This window comes from Schistocerca gregaria, chromosome 9 (assembly GCF_023897955.1).
Source record: "Schistocerca gregaria isolate iqSchGreg1 chromosome 9, iqSchGreg1.2, whole genome shotgun sequence".
Lineage (NCBI taxonomy): Eukaryota > Metazoa > Arthropoda > Insecta > Orthoptera > Acrididae > Schistocerca > Schistocerca gregaria.
This window is the reverse complement of record NC_064928.1, coordinates 158,102,514-158,121,783: the sequence shown is the minus strand read 5'-3', so window position 1 is coordinate 158,121,783 and position 19,270 is coordinate 158,102,514. Positions and strand designations below refer to the sequence as shown.

At 45.6% G+C, this 19,270-nt stretch overlaps 1 protein-coding gene across 2 annotated transcripts in view; it reads right to left on the bottom strand.

Moving 5' to 3' along the window:
• LOC126291839 (uncharacterized) overlaps positions 1-19,270 on the bottom strand; it is a 501,394-nt gene that overhangs the window by 310,110 nt on the left and 172,014 nt on the right. For both annotated transcript variants that reach the window (XM_049985553.1, XM_049985554.1), the window contains exon 3: positions 13,971-14,136. In XM_049985553.1, the coding sequence (XP_049841510.1) occupies positions 13,971-14,136 (166 nt within the window). The remainder of the gene's footprint in view (positions 1-13,970; positions 14,137-19,270) is intronic.

Sequence of the window (19,270 nt, the reverse complement as noted above, 5' to 3'; positions counted from 1 at the left end):
TCGGATTTAGGTTGTGACATGTTCGATATGCCTGCCGTGATTGACGATGATATGGCGCAGACGAATAGCGAAGTTCTGCATGATCCGCTGAGGTGAAGGAACATCGATGCCGCTGATGATCTGTTTTCAGCTCAGCAATGGTTTTGGTGTTATTGCTGTACGCCTTGTCTTTAATTTTTTTTTTGTCGACGTTCTACTGACTGGTTTGATGCGGCCCGCCACGAATTCCTTTCCTGTGCTAACCTCTTCATCTCAAAATACCACTTGCAGCCTACGTCCTCAATTATTTGCTTGACGTATTCCAATCTCTGTCTTCCTCTACAGTTTTTGCCCTCTGCAGCTCCCTCTAGTACCATGGAAGTAATTCCCTCATGTCTTGGCAGATGTCCTATCATCCTGTCCCTTCTCCTTATCAGTGTTTTCCACAGATTCCTTTCCTCTCCGATTCTGCGTAGAACCTCCTCATTCCTTACCTCACCAGTCCACCTAATTTTCAACATTCGTCTATAGCACTAAATCTCAAATGCTTCGATTCTTTTCTGTTCCAGTTTTCCCACAGTCCATGTTTCACTACCATACAATGCTGTACTCCAGACGTACATCCTCAGAAATTTCTTCCTGAAATTAAGGCCGGTATTTGATGTTAGTAGACTTCTCTTGGCCAGAAATGCCTTTTTTGCCATAGCGAGTCTGCTTTTGATGTCCTCCTTGCTCCGTCCGTCGTTGGTTATTTTACTGCCTATGTAGCAGAATTCCTTCACTTCATTGACTTCGTGACCATCAATCTTAACGTTTACTTTCTCGCTGTTCTCAATTCTACTACTTCTCATTACCTTCGTCTTTCTCCGATTTACTCTCAAACCATACTGTGTACTCATTAGACTGTTCATTCCGTTCAGCAGATCATTTAATTCTTCTTCACTTTCACCCAGGATACCAATGTCATCAGCGAATCGTATCATTGATATCCTTTCACCTTGTATTTTAATTCCACTCCTGAACCTTCATTTTATTTCCATCATTGCTTCCTCGAAGTACAGATTGAAGAGTAGGGGCGAAAGGCTACAGCCTTGTCTTACACCCTCCTTAATACGAGCACTTCGTTCTTGATCGCCCACTCTTATTATTCCCTCTTGGTTGTTGTACATATTGCATATGACCCGTCTCTCCCTATAGCTTATCCCTACTTTTTTCAAAATCTCGAACAGCTTGCACCATTTTATATTGTCGAACGCTTTTTCCAGGCCGACAAATCCTATGAACGTGTCTTGATTTTTCTTTAGCCTTGCTTCCATTAGTAGCCGTAACGTCAGAATTGCCTCTCTCGTGCCTTTACTTTTCTTAAAGCCAAACTGATCGTCACCTAGCGCATTCTCAATTTTCTTTTCCATTCTTCTGTATATTACTCTTGTAAGCAGCTTCGATGCATCCGCTGTTAAGCTGATTGTGCGATAATTCTCGCACTTGTCAGCTCTTGCCGTCTTCGGAATTGTGTGGATGATGCTTTTCCGAATGTCAGATGGTATGTCGCCAGACTCATATATTCTACACACCAACGTGAATAGTCGTTTTGTTGCGACTTCCCCTAATGATTTTAGAAATTCTGATGGAATGTTATCTATCCCTTCTGCCTTATTTGGCCGTAAGTCCTCCAAAGCTCTTTTAAATTCCGATTCTAATAATGGATCCTCTATCTCTTCTAAATCGACTCCTGCTTCTTCTTCTATCACATCAGACAAATCTTCACCCTCATAGAGGCTTTCAATGTATTCTTTCCACCTATCTGCTCTCTCCTCTGCATTTAACAGTGGAATTCCCGTTGCACTCTTAATGTTACCACCGTTGCTTTTAATGTCACCAAAGGTTGTTTTGACTTACCTGATGCTGAGTCTGTCCTTCCGACAATCATATCTTTTTCGATGTCTTCACTTTTTTCCTGCAGCCATTTCGTCTTAGCTTCCCTGCACTTCCTATTTATTTCATTCCTCAGCGACTAGTATTTCTGTATTCCTGATTTTCCCGGAACATGTTTGCACTTCCTCCTTTCATCAATCAGCTGAAGTATTTCTTCTGTTACCCATGGTTTCTTTGCAGCTACCATCTTTGTACCTATGTTTTCCTTCCCGACTTCTGTGATGGCCCTTTTTAGAGATGTCCATTTCTCTTCAACTGTGCTGCCTACTGCGCTATTCCTTATTGCTGTATCTATAGCGTTAGAGAACTTCAAACGTATCTCGTCATTCCTTAGAACTTCCGTATCCCACTTCTGAGCGTATTGATTCTTTCTGACTAATGTCTTGAACTTCAGCCTACTCTTCATCACTACTATATTGTGATCTGAGTTTATATCTGCTCCTGGGTACGCCTTACAATCCAGTATCTGATTTCGGAATCTCTGTCTGACCATGATGTAATCTAATTGAAATCTTCCCGTATCTCCCGGCCTTTTCCAAGTATACCTCCTCCTCTTGTGATTCTTGAACAGGGTATTCGCTATTACTAGCTGAAACGTGTTACAGAACTCAATTAGTTTTTCTCCTCATTCCTTGTCCCAAGCCCATATTCTCCTGTAACCTTTTCTTCTACTCCTTCCCCTACAATTGCATTCCAGTCGCCCATGACTATTAGATTTTCGTCCCCCTTTACATACTGCATTACCCTTTCAATATCCTCATACAATTTCTCTATCTGTTCATCTTCAGCTTGCGACGTCGGCATGTATACCTGAACTATCGTTGTCGGTGTTGGTCTGCTGTCGATTCTGATCAGAACAACCCGGTCACTGAACTGTTCACAGTAACAGACCCTCTGCCCTACCTTCCTATTCATAACGAATCCTACACCTGTTATACCATTTTCTGCTGCTGTTGATATTACCCGATACTCATCTGACCAGAAATCCTTGTCTTCCTTCCACTTCACTTCACTGCCCCCTACTATATCTAGATTGAGCCTTTGCATTTCCCTTTTCAGATTTTCTAGTTTCCCTACCACGTTCAAGCTTCTGACATTCCGCGCCCCGACTCGTAGAACATTATCCTTTCGTTGATTATTCAATCTTTTTTTCATGGTAACCTCCCCCTTGGCAGTCCCCTCCCGGAATTCCGAATGGTGGACTATTCCGGAATCTTTTGTCAATGGAGAGATCATCATGACAGTTCTTCAACTACAGGCCACATGTCCTGTGGATACTCGTTACGTGTCTTTAATGCAGTGGTTTCCATTGCCTTCTGCATTTTCATGTCGTTGATCATTCCTGATTCCTCCGCCTTTAGGGGCGATTTCCCACCCCTAGGGCAAGAGAGTGCCCTGAACCTCTATCCGCTCCTCCGCCCTCTTTGACAAGACCGTTGGCAGAATGAGGCTGACTTCTTATGCTGGAAGTCTTCGGCCGCCAATGCTGATTATTTATCAAAATTTAGGCAGTGGCGGGGATCGAACCCCGGACCGAAGATGTTTTGATTATGAATGAAAGACGCTACCCCTAGACCACGGGTCTTTAATACAGCAGCACAAAGAGGAGTCACATGTTATCGGATCCGGAGGTATATGGCGGCCAATCGAGGCCCATGGCAGTGGCCTCTGGGTACACCAGAGCCAGAATGCGGTCCCCAAAGCGCTCCTCCAGGACATCAAACACTTTCTTACTTCGATGGGGTCGGCTCCGTCTAGCGTGAACCACATATTGTCGAAATCAGGGCCATTTTAGATAATGGGGATGAAATCATCTTGCAAAACCTTCACTACATCTATCTACATCTACAAGGATACTCTGCAAATCACATTTAAGAGCCTGGCAGAGGGTTCATCGAACCACCTTCACAATTCTCTATTATTTCAATCTCGTATAGTGCGCTGAAAGAACGAACACCTACATCTTCCCGCACCAGCTCTGATTTCCCTTATTTTATCGTGGCGATCGTCTCTCCCTATGTAAGTCGGTGCCAACAAAATATTTTGGTATTCGAAGGAGAAAGTTGTTGATTGGAATTTCTGAGAAGATTCCGTCCCAACTAAAAACGCCTTTCTTTTAATGATGTCCAGCCCAGATCCTGTACCATTTCTGTGACACTCTCTCCCATATTTCGCGATAATACAATAGCGTTCGGTATTAACTCGCTTTCTTTTCTAGTGTGTGGCAGAGAACTGGATGACACTGCAATATTAAATCGCTTTCGAGTCTAGTGTGTGCCGCATGGTAATTTATTTTTCGGTCTGGTTCTGTCTGTCCGTTCGGTACGAACGAAGGGCGCTTACTCATGAGCACTTTGAACGTCCGAACGCAAACTGTTCATTGACGATTTCATTTCATATAGTACAATAACTGTCACTCTATATGAGAAATGTGCAACACACTTACAGGAACATGTTTTTCGAAACGCCGTCATTGTCTCCCATCCCGATACAGAAGTTTGGAATTCCACTGGAAGTTGCCTGCAACCATACTCTGAAACGGCGAAAAAGCGTGTCGCCGTGCGACAACATCCTTTGCGTCCGGGACACTTCAAACAGCAAAGTCTCTACGCACCTGACAAAAACTAAGGGGCTTAAAGTTTCGTGTGAGGTGTACGGTGGGTTAATGATGTCACAGTGGCACCAGATTGCACCACAATTCTGTCTGACGCCACCGTTCTCGAGTAACACGATGGTAAGGCCGTGGCAACCCCTGTTACGTCATATTTCAACCCTTCTTTTGACGCAACTGCGATGAAGGTCAGAACCGCAACGCCCAGGGCTGAAATCACGCGAGTAGAGGTTGAAAATACCGCTTCAGTTGTATTTTTTTTTTTTATTATCACGACCGGTTTCGCGATCTCATAAGCCCATCCTCAGGTGCCGCAACTGTGCTGTGGACTCCGAGCGCCGCGGTGGACGTGCACTAGGCGCGGTGTGCTACTTATGGGCGCAGACTCCCTGTTCAGCCTCTAGTATAATTCTCAGTTGCGGATGTTCCTCTACATCTACGTGATTAATCTGCTAATCGCAATAAAGTGCCTGGCAGAGGATTCAATGGACCACCTCCAAGCTGTCTCTCTACCGTTCCACTCTCGAACGGCACCCGGGAAAAACTAGCTCTTAATTTTTTCTATGCGAGCTCTGATTTCTCCTATTTCATCGTGATCATTATTTCTCCTTATGTAGGTCGATGCCAACAGAATGTTTTCGCAATCGGAGGAGAAAACTGGTCACTGAAATTTCATGAGAAGATCCCGTCGCAACGACAAACGCCTTTGTTTTAACGATTGCCACTCCAATTCACGTATCATGTCTGTGACACTATCTCCCCTATTTCGCCTTAATACAAAACGAGCTCCCCTTCTTTGTACTTTATCGATGTCATCCGTCAGTCCCATCTGATGCGGATCCCACACTGCACAGCAATACTCCGGAATAGGGCGGACAAGCGTGGTGTAAGCAGTCTCTTTAGGAGATCTGTTGCACCGTCTAAGTGTTCTGCCAATGAATCGCAGTCTTTGGTTTGCTCTGGCCACAATATTATCTGTGCGTTCGTTCCAATTTAGGTTATTTGTAATTGTAATCCCTAAGTATTTAGTTAAATTTACAACCCTCAGATTTGTGTGACTTATCGCGTAATCGAAATTTAGCTGATTTCTTTTAGAACTCATGTAACTTCACACTTTCCCTTATTCAGGCCCAACTGCCACTTTTCACACCATACTGATATCTTTTCTAGATCATTTTGCAAGTCTTTTTCATCATCCATGACTTTAAAAGACGGTAAATGACAGCATCATCTGCAAACAATCTAAGACGGCTACTCAGATTGTCTCCTATGTCGTTAATATAGACCAGCAACAATAGAGGGCCTATAACACTTCCTTGGGGAACGCCGGATATTACTTCTGTTTTACACGATGAATTTCCATCTATTACTACGAACTGTGACGTTTCTGACAGGAAATCACGAATACAGTCGGACAACTAAGGCGATACTCCATAGGCACGCAGTTTGGTTAGAAGACGCTTGTGATAAACGGTGTCGAAAGCCTTCTGGAAACCTAAAAATATAGAATAAGTTTGACGTTTTCTGTCCATAGAAATCATTACTTAATGAGTATAAAGAGCTAGTTGTGGTCGCAAGAACGACGTTCTCTGAATCCGTGCTATGTGTCAATAAATCGAGGTACTATAACAGGATTGTTTGAAATCACGCGGTTTTCTTATGGGTGACACAGCATAAGCGTTTCAGACACGCCAGCGACCAGAATCGAGCCGATAAGGCCTCACATGGTGTCATAAAGCGCGTCAAAGGAACCACCTCATTCCTTGGGACGTTGACGGAAAGATATTTAGCGGTCGAAGACGTCAGTTTACAGTGCAAAAAAAAAAACAAAAAAAAAAAAATGCATGACAACCAAAGGAGTCCTGCTATGAAAGGAAATGGTGTCCACACCATCACTCCTGGTTGTCGGGCCATATGGTGGCCGACAGTTTGGTATCCGACCACTGTCCAGGGGTTCCTCAGACACGTCTTAGGCCTGGAATCTCATTGACTAGAACAGGCCTTCAGTGATGAGTCCTGTATAGAAATGAGCCCCGATAACGTATTTGGATGGTTCAAATGGCTCTGAGCACTATGGGACTTAACAGCTGTGGTCATCAGGCCCCTAGAACTTAGAACTACTTAAACCTAACTAACCTAAGGACATCACACACATCCATTCCCGAGGCAGGATTCGAACCTGTGACAGTAAACGTATTTGGAGATGCCCCAGACAGAGGTTGGATTCCAACCTGATTGCCCGCCCTAGTGCCCGACAAACAGGAATGATGGTTTTCGGTGCCATTTCTTTTCATAGCAGGACCAGCTTTGGTTGACATCCTTACGACACAGCGGTACGTCGACGGAATTCTACGCCCCGCCTTGTTGCCGTTCATGGCACTCCGTTCTGGGCTTAAGTTTCAGCAAGGCAATGCCCGCCCGCAGATGGCGAGCTTTCCTCTTATTGGCCTTCGTGCCTGACGAACCCTGGCTGGACCAGGAACGCCAGATCTCCGCCCAGTCGACCAAGTTGGTGCTTTATGGACAGGGTCTCCAGCCAGCTCGCGATGTTGACAATCTAATGCGACAATTGAACAGAAGGAACGATATCACCCGACACCCAACAACAAACGGTTCAAATGGCTCTAAACACTATGGGACTGGGGTCACCAGTCCCCTCGACTTAGAACTACTTACACCTAACTGACCTAAGGACAGCACACACGTCCATGCCCGAGGCAGGATTCGAACTAGCGGCCATAGCGGGAGCGCGGTTCTGGACTGAAGCGCCTAGAACTGTCGGTCACAGCGGGCGGACATCCAACAACAGAATCAATGCCAAGAGGAGTAATAGCTTGCAGAAGGGCTGGATGTGGACCAACGCGTTATTGCCTTGCTCAGTCTGTGACACTCTTTCTCTTGAACAAATCATCCATTGTTTCCGAAATTATAATTATTCGTTTGTCTGTACAACTCCATCACATCTACATATTTACGTCTCGTTTGGATAATTCTTTCGTGGTACCTTGTTCTTATCCTAGAGTGTATTACGATAATAACTGTTAACTAGTAATTCTGCCTATTGATGTTATCACTCCCACTACCAGCCAGTATCACAAGGGACTGACTCAATGTCAATGTTTATCGCTCAGTTACGACAAGAGACGTCTCGACTTGGCACACTAGCTGGAACCAGAAATGGAACTCTACCAAATTCTGTCCACAAGGATTTGAAATGATTTTGCCATACTGTGCTCGATCGGACGTTATCAAATCACCGTTCCGGTCACCGTATTTTGGGACGCTGATATACAACTGAAATATGCTACAATGGAAGACCCACAACGGTCTCAATAGAAATATTGGAGCCGCATCTACGCCATATGAAGATTCTCAAGCCACAGCTAATTATAAAACAAGCGCCGATACCTCTAGAAGAACCAACACATATCTTGCTTCTACCTACACGTCCACAAACGCCTACACAAGAGCAAACACCGTGAATTTAGACGCGAGCAAGACGTCAAGTGCGTTTTAAATAACGATACACGGCGGCCACTTCGCACTTTAGGCGGGGAAGCTGCGTGGCAGACGAAGGCACTGAAAGCAGAAACGTTCAACTGAAGCGAAGCACTGTTGTGTTTCTGACATTTCCGTTTGTTCACTGCTATCTTTTCGTTTCTGTGCATGAAATTCGTACATGCAATATTTGTGCTGCTCGTTATGTACGAGGACGAGCGGAAAAGTAATTTCTTCGAATTTTCTAAATTGTCTTCTGAACATCGGTTGAGGTATCACATGTCATGCATATTACTCGGTCGAGTCTCCCTCAAGCTGACGCTAATTGCAACTCTCTGTGGCGTCTAACATGACTTTTTGTAACGTAGCTATGTCTGTGCGTGAGAAACAGCCTGTTCCAATAGTGTTTCTACCCGGAGAAACCGTGCCCTTAATTGCAGTCCATGGAAGAATGAAAGCTGTGCACGCTGATGATTGTATCGACACCAGTAATAAGCGATTTAGGGCTGTTGGTGCTCGTAATGAAGGAGACGGCGGTGCTAACCTCAGCAACGCTGGGTGCATAGTGGGTTCCTCAATGCTCACTCCTGGCTTGAAACAGACCAGATTGGACATTTGCCAATAGTTTCTTTTGCGTTTTGAGCGTGGTGGGTTCCTTAATAACGTTGTGACAGGTGACGGAACTGGGTGCAACATTTTAACCCTGCAAACAAGGAAGTGCCATTGGAGATCTGGCACAAAGGATCACCGACGCCAAAAAAGCTCAAAACCATGCCATTAGTAGGTAAAGTTATGTTCGTAGTGTGCTAGGATGTTCACGTTGTGGTGCATTTGGAATTCGTATCTAAACCCGTCACCATAAATTCTGCAAAGTACTGTCAGACCCTCAGAAAACTGAAAGCGCGGCTTCGAAGAGTTCGTCCACACATGGCGCACCCTCTCCTTGAGCGTGACAATGTCAGACCACACATGAGCGCTGCGACACCTTCAACAATCCAACATCTTGAGTTCACTGTCATCCATCATCCTCCAAATAGTCCCGACTATGTCCCATCCGATTTTAATCTGTTTTCAAAACTTAACCCTTTGAGCCCCAGTGGAATCTACCTGTAACCAAAGTTTTATTGACTTTTCTTTTTGGAAGTTCTAGTGTCTTTTCCACGAAACGACCGATGCTATTGCAAGACAGAGACGTCTAACGGTACGCTCACCCGTTTCTATGAATGTAGTCCATAACAGCGGTGGCTTACAGCGTTAACAGCTACAGTCGGCACGTATTTGCTACCTGGCCAAAGGAGATTCGTGTGTGCCAATTTTTGTTGCACAGTTAACTTAACGTGTGATTTTTGTGTGGTTGGTTGGTTTCGGGGGAGGGGACCATCGGATTAAGGAGGGATGGGGAAGGAAATCGGCCGTAAGTGTTTGTCTTATTTAAAAATCTTTTCAGAGTTTTCACTTGAAAAATTCAGATGGATTGCTTTTCAGCTCAGCACGGCCTTGTATATTAATGAGCCCGCGCCCGACAGCGCACGGTACCAATATATTCCAAAAAAATGCGCACGAAATTCCGATTTTTCACGGGTTATATATCGGGGTCCATTGATCACACAGATAAAGAGCCACATGTTTTGGGTAGCTCTTAGCCTAGCGATTATCTGTAGAGCTATCAGAAGAACGGGCATACTGTAGCACTCATGCAGCACAGTGTCAAAATTTAAATATTACACAGTTCCTCCTTCCCAAGCAAATCGAGAAAATTGGTCGGTTCTCCTGCATCAGATGTGGTCTATTGAAACGTTAAACGGCCTGTGAAAGCCACATTTGTTAATGGGGTGGTTCCTGAGAATACCCCCATAAAACATGATTTTTGTGTATCAAAAGTACCAAGTGTGGAGATGGCCACTTCTGTAATTTCTATTCATGGCAAATCATCGAAATTTTTAACATATGAACTTAAGGTGATGTTCTCGGGAAAGCCGAAACTTCTTTCGATATAATAATCCCTTATTGGTGTCCAGCGGTTTAAAGTTACCGTACTTGTGCAGAAAACAACAAAAACCGGTTTTTATCAGTTTTTGCACCGTGGACCGCAATTATCTAAATAATTTACCATAGAAAATGTCCCAATTTTAACTGTACATTCCTAAGACATTTATCTAGGACCGCCATTTTTCCGTTTTTCAAAATCTTTATTCGTTTCCTTGATACACCATAAGAATCTTTTTTATTGGATACGAAACGTACAAATTGTGGGGATGGCCGATTTTATAGTTTCTATTCATGGCAAATTTTCGGAATTTTTACAATGTGTTCTCAAGACGATATTCTCGGGGAAGCGTGAATTTTCTTTTATCTTAGTATTCGTTACCGGGACGCAGAGGTTGAAAGTTACTGTGCTTATGCAAGTAAAATATGAACGTAATATTCGTTCTTTTCGATGTCAATAAACTACACCAACAGCCATATACTGCAAGATACGTTATTGTATTCTGAAAGCAACCAGTTCCGGAAATTCATTTTGCCATCTTTAAGCCCAGCCGGCCGCTGTGGCCGTGCGGTTCTAGGCGCTACAGTCTGGAATCGCGTGACCGCTACGGTCGCAGATTCGAATCCTGCCTCGGGCGTGTATGTGTGTGGTGTCCTTAGGTTAGTTAGGTTTAAGTAGTTCTAAGTTCTAGGGGACTGATCTCCACAGATGTTAAGTCCCATAGTGCTCAGAGCCATTTGCACCATTTTCTTCTTTAAGCTCCATATGCTTTTATCCAAATAAACGAACATATCGTTTATTCGGATAAAAGCGTATGGGACCTGAACATGGCAAAATGAATAGTCGAAAATGGTTGCATTCAAAATAAAATAAAATATCTTAAAGTGTACGGCTGTTGGTGAAGTTCCTTGACATTGAAAAGTACTTACCAGCCGTGATGGGCCAACAGAGATTTAATATTCGGTCTGTTTCATAAATGTAGTTTTAGCTGTTGTAGTGAACACATGCTAAGGGTTCTTTTGTAACTGCAAACTATGTTCCTTGTCAGCACTGTTTCACCAATAAAACTTTATGACACGGCATCTGTCTATAATGGGCACTTTACGCCTATGCACGCTATCTTGACCTGGAAATTACTCGATAGCGCAACCTGTCGGGGTAAAAACCTTAGAAAAGTGATTTTGTGATATGAAATTCTTTTTACTTACAAATCGTACACCGCGGTTTTTGGTGTACCGCAAGTGTAACCTAAAAACGGACATTCTTCAGTAAAATACTGTAAAGTGAATTTACATTGGATGGGAGAAGACTTTCTAATATAGGCTGCGTATCTCAAGGTATATAAATGTATCGACATATATTTTTAAAAAAATGTGAAAACTTTGCTGACATATAGAATTAGTTTTATGTTGGTGTAAGCTGCACACCATGCTGTGGCAGGTAAAAGAAGGGAACCAACTAAGAAATCGTCCTGTTGGAGTACAAAAAAGGCAAACATTTTTCTCTTAAAAGACTCTGCCGGAAAATTCTGGAACCAACTGCCTCCATTCTCATTTAGCCTCTCTCACGCGAAAATATTCGCCCTTTTTGTGTTGAACAAGAGAAAATAGCGGTGGAAGAGGAAGAGAGAAGAGAGTCATGGTGTGAGACAGAAATTTGCAGAGCAAGAGAAAGAGAGATGGATGAAGACAACTGTGCAGTGGGAATCAGACAGGAGATAGTGATGGCCAGTGAGAGTGGCAGTAAAGGAAAAAGAGATTGGTAGCGATAGCAGCAGTGGCAGGAAGAGAGGAGGCAATGGGAATGAAAAAGAGAGAGACCACATATAGTCTTGCGGGGAGGCGAACACATGTGGTGTAGGGGACGGTATATTTTGGACCGAAATTTTAAACACGTGGGAGTAGGAGAAAAGAGTAAGTTGGACCATCCTAAAGTATTTGTGCTGCCGTGATATGGTAAAGACAGTAGCAGTAGGAACGAAAAACAAACGGAGATGTGTAGGTGGGACGACACAGTGACAGTATAATACACAGTAAATCAATCAGAGGAAAAAGGAGACAGGGGAGAGGGATATGTTGAGTATTAAGGGTAAGCTACGAAGAAAGACTGGGTAAAAGGATTTAGAATGTTATGCGTTAAAAGGTCGCGAATACTTTTTGGGCTGTAATCGGAGTGAGGGTTGAGTCAGCTTGTTCTCCAATTTTGTGTGAGAGTCTTTAAAAGAAAGCCACGTTCACCTTTTTTTAGTCAGAGGTGGGCGTTTCTCTGCTGGTAATTAACGAAGCAAACTAGTATTCTGGAAGGGCTTTTTCGAGTGTGTGAAATGTAGTAAATACACTACAGGCCATTAAAATTTCTACACCACGAAGATGATGTGCTATAGACGCGTAATTTAACCGACAGGAGATGCTGTGATATGCAAATGAATAGCTTTTCAGAGCAGTCACACAAGGTTGGCGCCGGTGGCGACACCTACAGCGTGCTGACATGAGGGAAGTTTTCAACGGATTTCTCATACACAAACAGCAGTCGACCGGCCGGAGTGGCCGTGCGGTTCTAGGCACTACAGTCTGGAAGCGAGAGACCGCTACGGTCGCAGGTTTGAATCGTGCCTCGGGCATGGATTTGTGTGATGTCTTTAGGTTAGTTAGATTTAATTATTTCTAAGTTCTAGGTGACTGATGACCTCAGAAGTTGAGTAGCATAGTGCTCAGAGCCATTTGAAGCATTTGAAACATACACAAACAGCAGTTGACCGGCGTTGCCTGGTGAATCGTTGTTGTGATGCCTCGTGTAAGGAGGAGAAATGCGTACCATCACATTTCTGACTACGATAAAGGTCGATTTGTATCCTACCGCGATTGCGACATTGCTGCTCGCGTTGGTCGAGATCCAATGACTGTCAGCAGAATATGGAATCGGTGGGTTTAGCAGGGTAATACGGAACGCCGTGCTGGATCCCAACGGCCTCGTATCACTAGCAGTCGAGATGACAGACATCTTATCCGCATGACTGTAGAGGATCGTGCAGCCACGTCTCGATCCGTGCGTCAACAGATGGGGACGTGTGCAAGACAACAACCATCTGCACGAACAGTTCGACGAGGTTTGTAGCAGCTCGCAGACCATGGCTGTGGTTACCCTTGACGCTGCGTCACAGACAGGAGCACCTGCAATGGTGTACGCAACGGCGAACCTGGGTGCACGAATGGAAAAACGTCATTTTTTTGGATGAATGCAGGTTCTGTTTACAGCATCATGATGGTGGCATCCGTGTTTGGGACATCGCGGTGGACGCACACTGGAAGCGTGTATTCGTCATCGCCATACTGCCGTATCACCCGGCTTGATGGTATAGGGTGCCATTGGTTACACGTCTCGGTCACCTCTTGTTCGCATTGACGGCACTTTGAAGAGTGGACGTTACATTTCAGATGTGTTACGACCCGTGGCTCTACCCTTCATTGGATTCCTGCGAAACCCTACATTTCAGCAGGATAATGCACGACCGCATGTTGCAGGTCCTGTACGGGCATTTCTGGATAGAGAGAATGTTCGACTGCTGCTCTGGCCAGTACATACTCCAGATCTCTCACCAATTCGTGTGGTCAATGGTGACCGAGCAACTGTGTCGTCACAATACGCCAATCACTATTCTCGATTAACTGTGGTATCGTGTTGAAGTCGCATGGGCAGCTGTATCTGTACACGCCACCCAAGCTCTGTTGGACTCAATGCCGAGGCGTATTAAGGCAGTTATTACGGCCAGAGGTGGTTGTCTGCGTGAAAATGTAATGACATGTCAGTTCTAGTATAATATCTTTGTCCAATGTATACCCGTTTATCATGTGCATTTCTTCTTGGTGTAGGAACTGTAACGGCCAGTGGTGTATATGGCAGTACAGCTGCGAGTAGTGCTCTGCGTGGCAGCGCCGCCGCGCAGGTAGGCAGGTACGGTACCTGTGGCGGGTGGTGGTGCCTGGTGAGCGGCCGGTGTCCGGCGCCGTGCGGCCGGGGGATCATGAGCGGCACGAGCACGGCCGTGGTGACGGCTCCCGCCGCCAGCACCAGCGCCGCGCCCAGCACCAGCGCCAGCTTCAGCCGCCCGCCGCCCGCCTTCCGCGTCCTGCCAACCCACGCCCACAGTGTCACCGTCTGCGCGGGCTGCTTCATCGTACACATCTGCACTATCTCAACAACACTACGAGAACACCATTATGTAACGAGAAATTTACACTAAAGTGCTAAACGAACTAGTATAGGCATGCGTATTCAAATACAGAGATACGTAAACAGACTACTGCAGGGCTTCCCAACGTGTGGTCCGCGGACCCCTTAGGGGTTCAGCGGCTCTTTCTAGGGAGTCCGCGACCACCCTTCACCGTTGTTGTTGTTGTGGTCTGCAGTCCTGAGACTGGTTAGATGCAGCTCTCCATGCTACTCCATCCTGTGCAACCCTCTTCATCTCCCAGTACCTACTGCAACCTACATCCTTCTGAATCTGCTTAGTGTAGTCATCTCGTGGTCTCCCTCTACGATTTTTATCATCCACGCTGCCCTCCAATACCAAATTGGTGATCCCTTGATGCCTCAGAACATGTCCTATCAACCGATCCCTTCTTCTAGTCAAGTTGTGCCACAAACTTCTCTTCTCTCCAATGCTATTCAATACCTCCTCATTAGTTATGTAATCTACCCATCTAATCTTCAGCATTCTTCTGTAGCACCACATTTCCAAAGCTTCTATTCTCTTCTTTTCCAAACTAGTTATCGTCCATGTTTCACTTTCATACATGGCTACACTCCATACTAACACATTCAGAAACGACTTCCTGAGACTTAAATCTTAAACATATACTCGATGTTAACAAATTTCTCTTCTTCAGAAACGCTTTCCTTACCATTGCCAGTCTACATTTTATATCCTCTCTACTTCAACCATTATCAGTTATTTTGCTCCCCAAATAGCAAAACTCCTTTACTACTTTGTCTTATTTCCTAATCTAATTCCCTCAGCATCACCCGACTTAATTCGACTACATTCCATTACCCTAGTTTTGCTTTTGTTGATGTTCATCTTATATCCTCCTTTCAAGACACTATCAATTCCGTTCAACTGCTCTTCCAAGTCCTTTGCTGTCTCTGACAGAATTACAATGTCATCGGCGAACCTCAAAGTTTTTATTTCTTCTCCATGAATTTTAATACTTACTCCGAACTTTTCTTTTGTTGCCTTTACTGCTTGCTCAATATACAGATTGAATAATATCGGGGAGAGGCTACAACCCTGTCTCACTACCTTCCAAACCACTGCTTACCTTTCATGGCCCTCGACCCTTGTAACTGCCATCTGGTTTCTGTACAAATTGTAAATAGCCTTACGCTCCCAGTATTGTACCCCTGCCACCTTCAGAATTTGAAAGACCGTATTCCGGTCAACATTGTCAAAAACTTTCTCCAAGTCTACAAATGCTAGAAACGTAGGTTTGCCTTTTTTTAATCTAGCTTCTAAGATAAGTCGTAAGGTCAGTATTGCCTGACGTGTTCCAACATCTTTACGGAATCCAAACTGATCTTCCCCGGGTCGGCTTCTACCATTTTTTCCATTCGCCTGTAAAGAATTCACGCTAGTATTTTGCAGCTGTTACTTATTAAACTGACAGTTCGGTAATTTTCACATTTGTCAACACCTGCTTCCTTTGGGATTGGAATTATTATATTCTTCTTGAAGTCTGAGGGTATTTCGCCTGTTTCATACATCTTGCTTATCAGATGGTAGAGTTTCTTCAGGACTGGCTCTCCCAAGGCTGTCACTAGTTCTAATGGAATGTTGTCTACGCCCGGGGCCTTGTTTCGACTCAGGTCCAAATCGTGTAAAATAATGAGTAAAATTATGTAATAAAAATGTGAAAATAAAATTCATCACTTTTTTTTCGTGTGAATAACATGTGTATTTTTACTTCAGCTCGTATTCCCAAGCGCATACACAGTTTAATGCCAAATAATGCGGCTACTCAGATCGACTGTTTCCCAACAATACGGGGATCGTTTGTGCGCCGGCTCACGGCGGTAGATGCACTGAAACCTTTTACGCATGGCCGGAGCGAGCTTTGTCGACCAATCACAGTGCTCGCTGGCGCGTATGCGGCCCCAGGCAACATTAAATGTTAAACTTGCTTTGTCAGTGCAGTACCTATTACATAAGTCGATTTTTGATCGTCAAGTTGTTTTCATTCATCTCTAAACCAAAGACTATTGATAATTCGGGTGGGGGGAGTCATTGGGAACATGGAACTTGCATTAAGAACCTTTCAGTTCCCATGGGTTTCGCTCTGAAATTTTAAGTTACTGTGCTCTTGACTGACTAGGGATCCGCCATGAATTTTCGACTGAAGAAGGGGTCCACCAGCTGAAAAGATTGGGAAGCCCTGGACTACTGCACTGCGTTCGGCAACATCTATATAAGACAATAAGTATCTGGCGTAGTTGTTAGATCGCTTACTATTGCTACAGTGGCAGATTATCAACACTGAAGTTGGTTTTAACGCGGTGTTATAGTCGGTGCACGAGCGATGCGACACAACGTACCTATCAAGTGGCGACTTTCCTGTACGACCATTTCACGCGGAAATCATCAAAACTCCGGCATCGATGCGGACGAGAAAAGGTCCTACAAGAATGGGACTGCAACGACTGAAGAGAGTAGTTCAACATGAGAGAATTGCATCCATATGCAGACTGCTGCAGATTTCAATGCCTGGCTACCAACAATTGTCAGCGCGAGAACCATTCAACGAAACATCATCGGGATGTATTTTCGGAGCCCAAGGTCCACCCGTGTACGCTTGATAACTGCACGACACAAAACATTACGAAATGATAGTTAAATCAATACCGTAAGCTGTCGACAGGCGTTGATAGACATCTACGGGGACAGTTGACAATTTATGCCCCGACCGGGGCTGGAACCCAGGATCCCAGTTTACATGGCAGATGCTCTATCCATCTGAGCCACCGAAGGCACAGAGGATAGTGCCACTGCAGGAATTTATCCCAAGCATCCTCCCCGTGACACCCAGATTCCCAACTTAATGTCCACACACTACATTCGTAGTACCCCTGCCGACTACACTCATTACTCGCGGCAGACGATTCTACCGAGTCCTGTAAGAGTTCGGGCAATGCGTGTGCATCCGCACAGAAGGTCAATGGCCGGTTATTCGTAACTACACTCCTGGAAATGGAAAAAAGAACACATTGACACCGGGGTGTCAGACCCACCATACTTGCTCCGGACACTGTGAGAGGGCTGTACAAGCAATGATCACACGCACGGCACAGCGGACACACCAGGAACCGCGGTGTTGGGCGTCGAATGGAGCTAGCTGCGCAGCATTTGTGCACCGCCGCCGTCAGTGTCAGCCAGTTTGCCGTGGCATACGGAGTTCCATCGCAGTCTTTAACACTGGTAGCATGCAGCGACAGCGTGGACGTGAACCGTATGTGCAGTTGACGGACTTTGAGCGATTGCGTATAGTGGGCATGCGGGAGGCCGGGTGGACGTACCGCCGAATTGCTCAACACGTGGGGCGTGAGGTCTCCACAGTACATCGATGTTGTCGCCAGTGGTCGGCGGAAGGTGCACGTGCCCGTCGACCTGGGACCGGACCGCAGCGACGCACGGATGCACGCCAAGACCGTAGGATCCTACGCAGTGCCGTAGGTGACCGCACCGCCACTTCCCATCAAATTAGGGACACTGTTGCTCCTGGGGTATCGGCGAGGACCATTCGCAACCGTCTGCATGAAGCTGGGCTACAGCCCCGCACACCGTTAGGCCGTCTTCCGCTCACGCCCCAACATCGTGCAGCCCGCCTCCAGTGGTGTCGCGACAGGCGTGAATGGAGGGACGAATGGAGACGTGTCGTCTTCAGCGATGAGAGTCGCTTCTGCCTTGGTGCCACTGATGATCGTATGCGTGTTTGGCGCCGTGCAGGTGAGCGCCACAATCAGGACTGCATACGACCGAGGCACACAGGGCCAACACCCGGCATCATGGTGTAGGGAGCGATCTCCTACACTGGCCGTACACCTCTGGTGATCGTCGAGGGGACACTGAATAGTGTACGGTACATCCAAACCGTCATCGAACCCATCGTTCTACCATTCCTAGACCGGCAAGGGAACTTGCTGTTCCAACAGGACAACACACGTCCGCATGTATCCCGTGCCACCCAATTTGCTCTAGAAGGTGTAAGCCAACTACCCTGGCCAGCAAGATCTCCGGATCTGTCCCCCATTGAGCATGTTTGGGACTGGATGAAGCGTCGTCTCACGCGGTCTGCACGTCCAGCACGAACGCTGGTCCAACTGAGATGCCAGGTGGAAATGGCATGGCAAGCCGTTCCACAGGACTACATCCAGCATCTCTACGATCGTCTCCATGGGAGAATAGCAGCCTGCATTGCTGCGAAAGGTGGATATACACTGTACTAGTGCCAACATTGTGCATGCTCTGTTGCCTGTGTCTATGTGCCTGTGGTTCTGTCAGTGTGATCATCTGATTTATCTGACCCCAGGAATGTGTCAATAAAGTTTCCCCTTCCTGGGACAATGAATTCACGGTGTTCTTATTTCAATTTCCATGAGTGTATATATGGAAATGGTATGATGTATATCAAATGGTTCAAATGGCTCTGAACACTATGGGACTTAATTTCATTGGTCATCAGTCCCCTAGAGCAGAACTACTTAACTAACCTAAGGATATCACACACATCCATGCCCGAGACAGGATTCGAACGTGCAACCGTAACGGTCGCGCTGTTCCAGACTGAAGCGCCTACAACCGAACGGCCACACTGGCCGGCGATGTATATCAACGCCTGTCGACTGCGTAAGGTGTTGACTTAATTATCATTTCATTCTTGAGAGCTGCATCGTCATGGATGGTATCTGGTCTTTCGGAGATGTCCGAAAGAACAAAAACCATCTCCATATGCAAAGCATTACGCCTCGCATGCGCCCGTCGACACCGACATTGGACTGTTGATGACTGGAAATACGTTGCCTGGTCGGATGAGTCTCAAACTGTACCGAGCGGATGGACATCTACGGGTATGGAGACAACCTCAAGAATCCATGGAGCCTGCATATCAGCAGGTTACTGTCCAAGCTCGTGAAGGCTCTGTAATGGTGTCGATCGACTGCATTTGGATTGATATGGGAACCCTGAAACGTCTAGATACGTTTCTGACAGG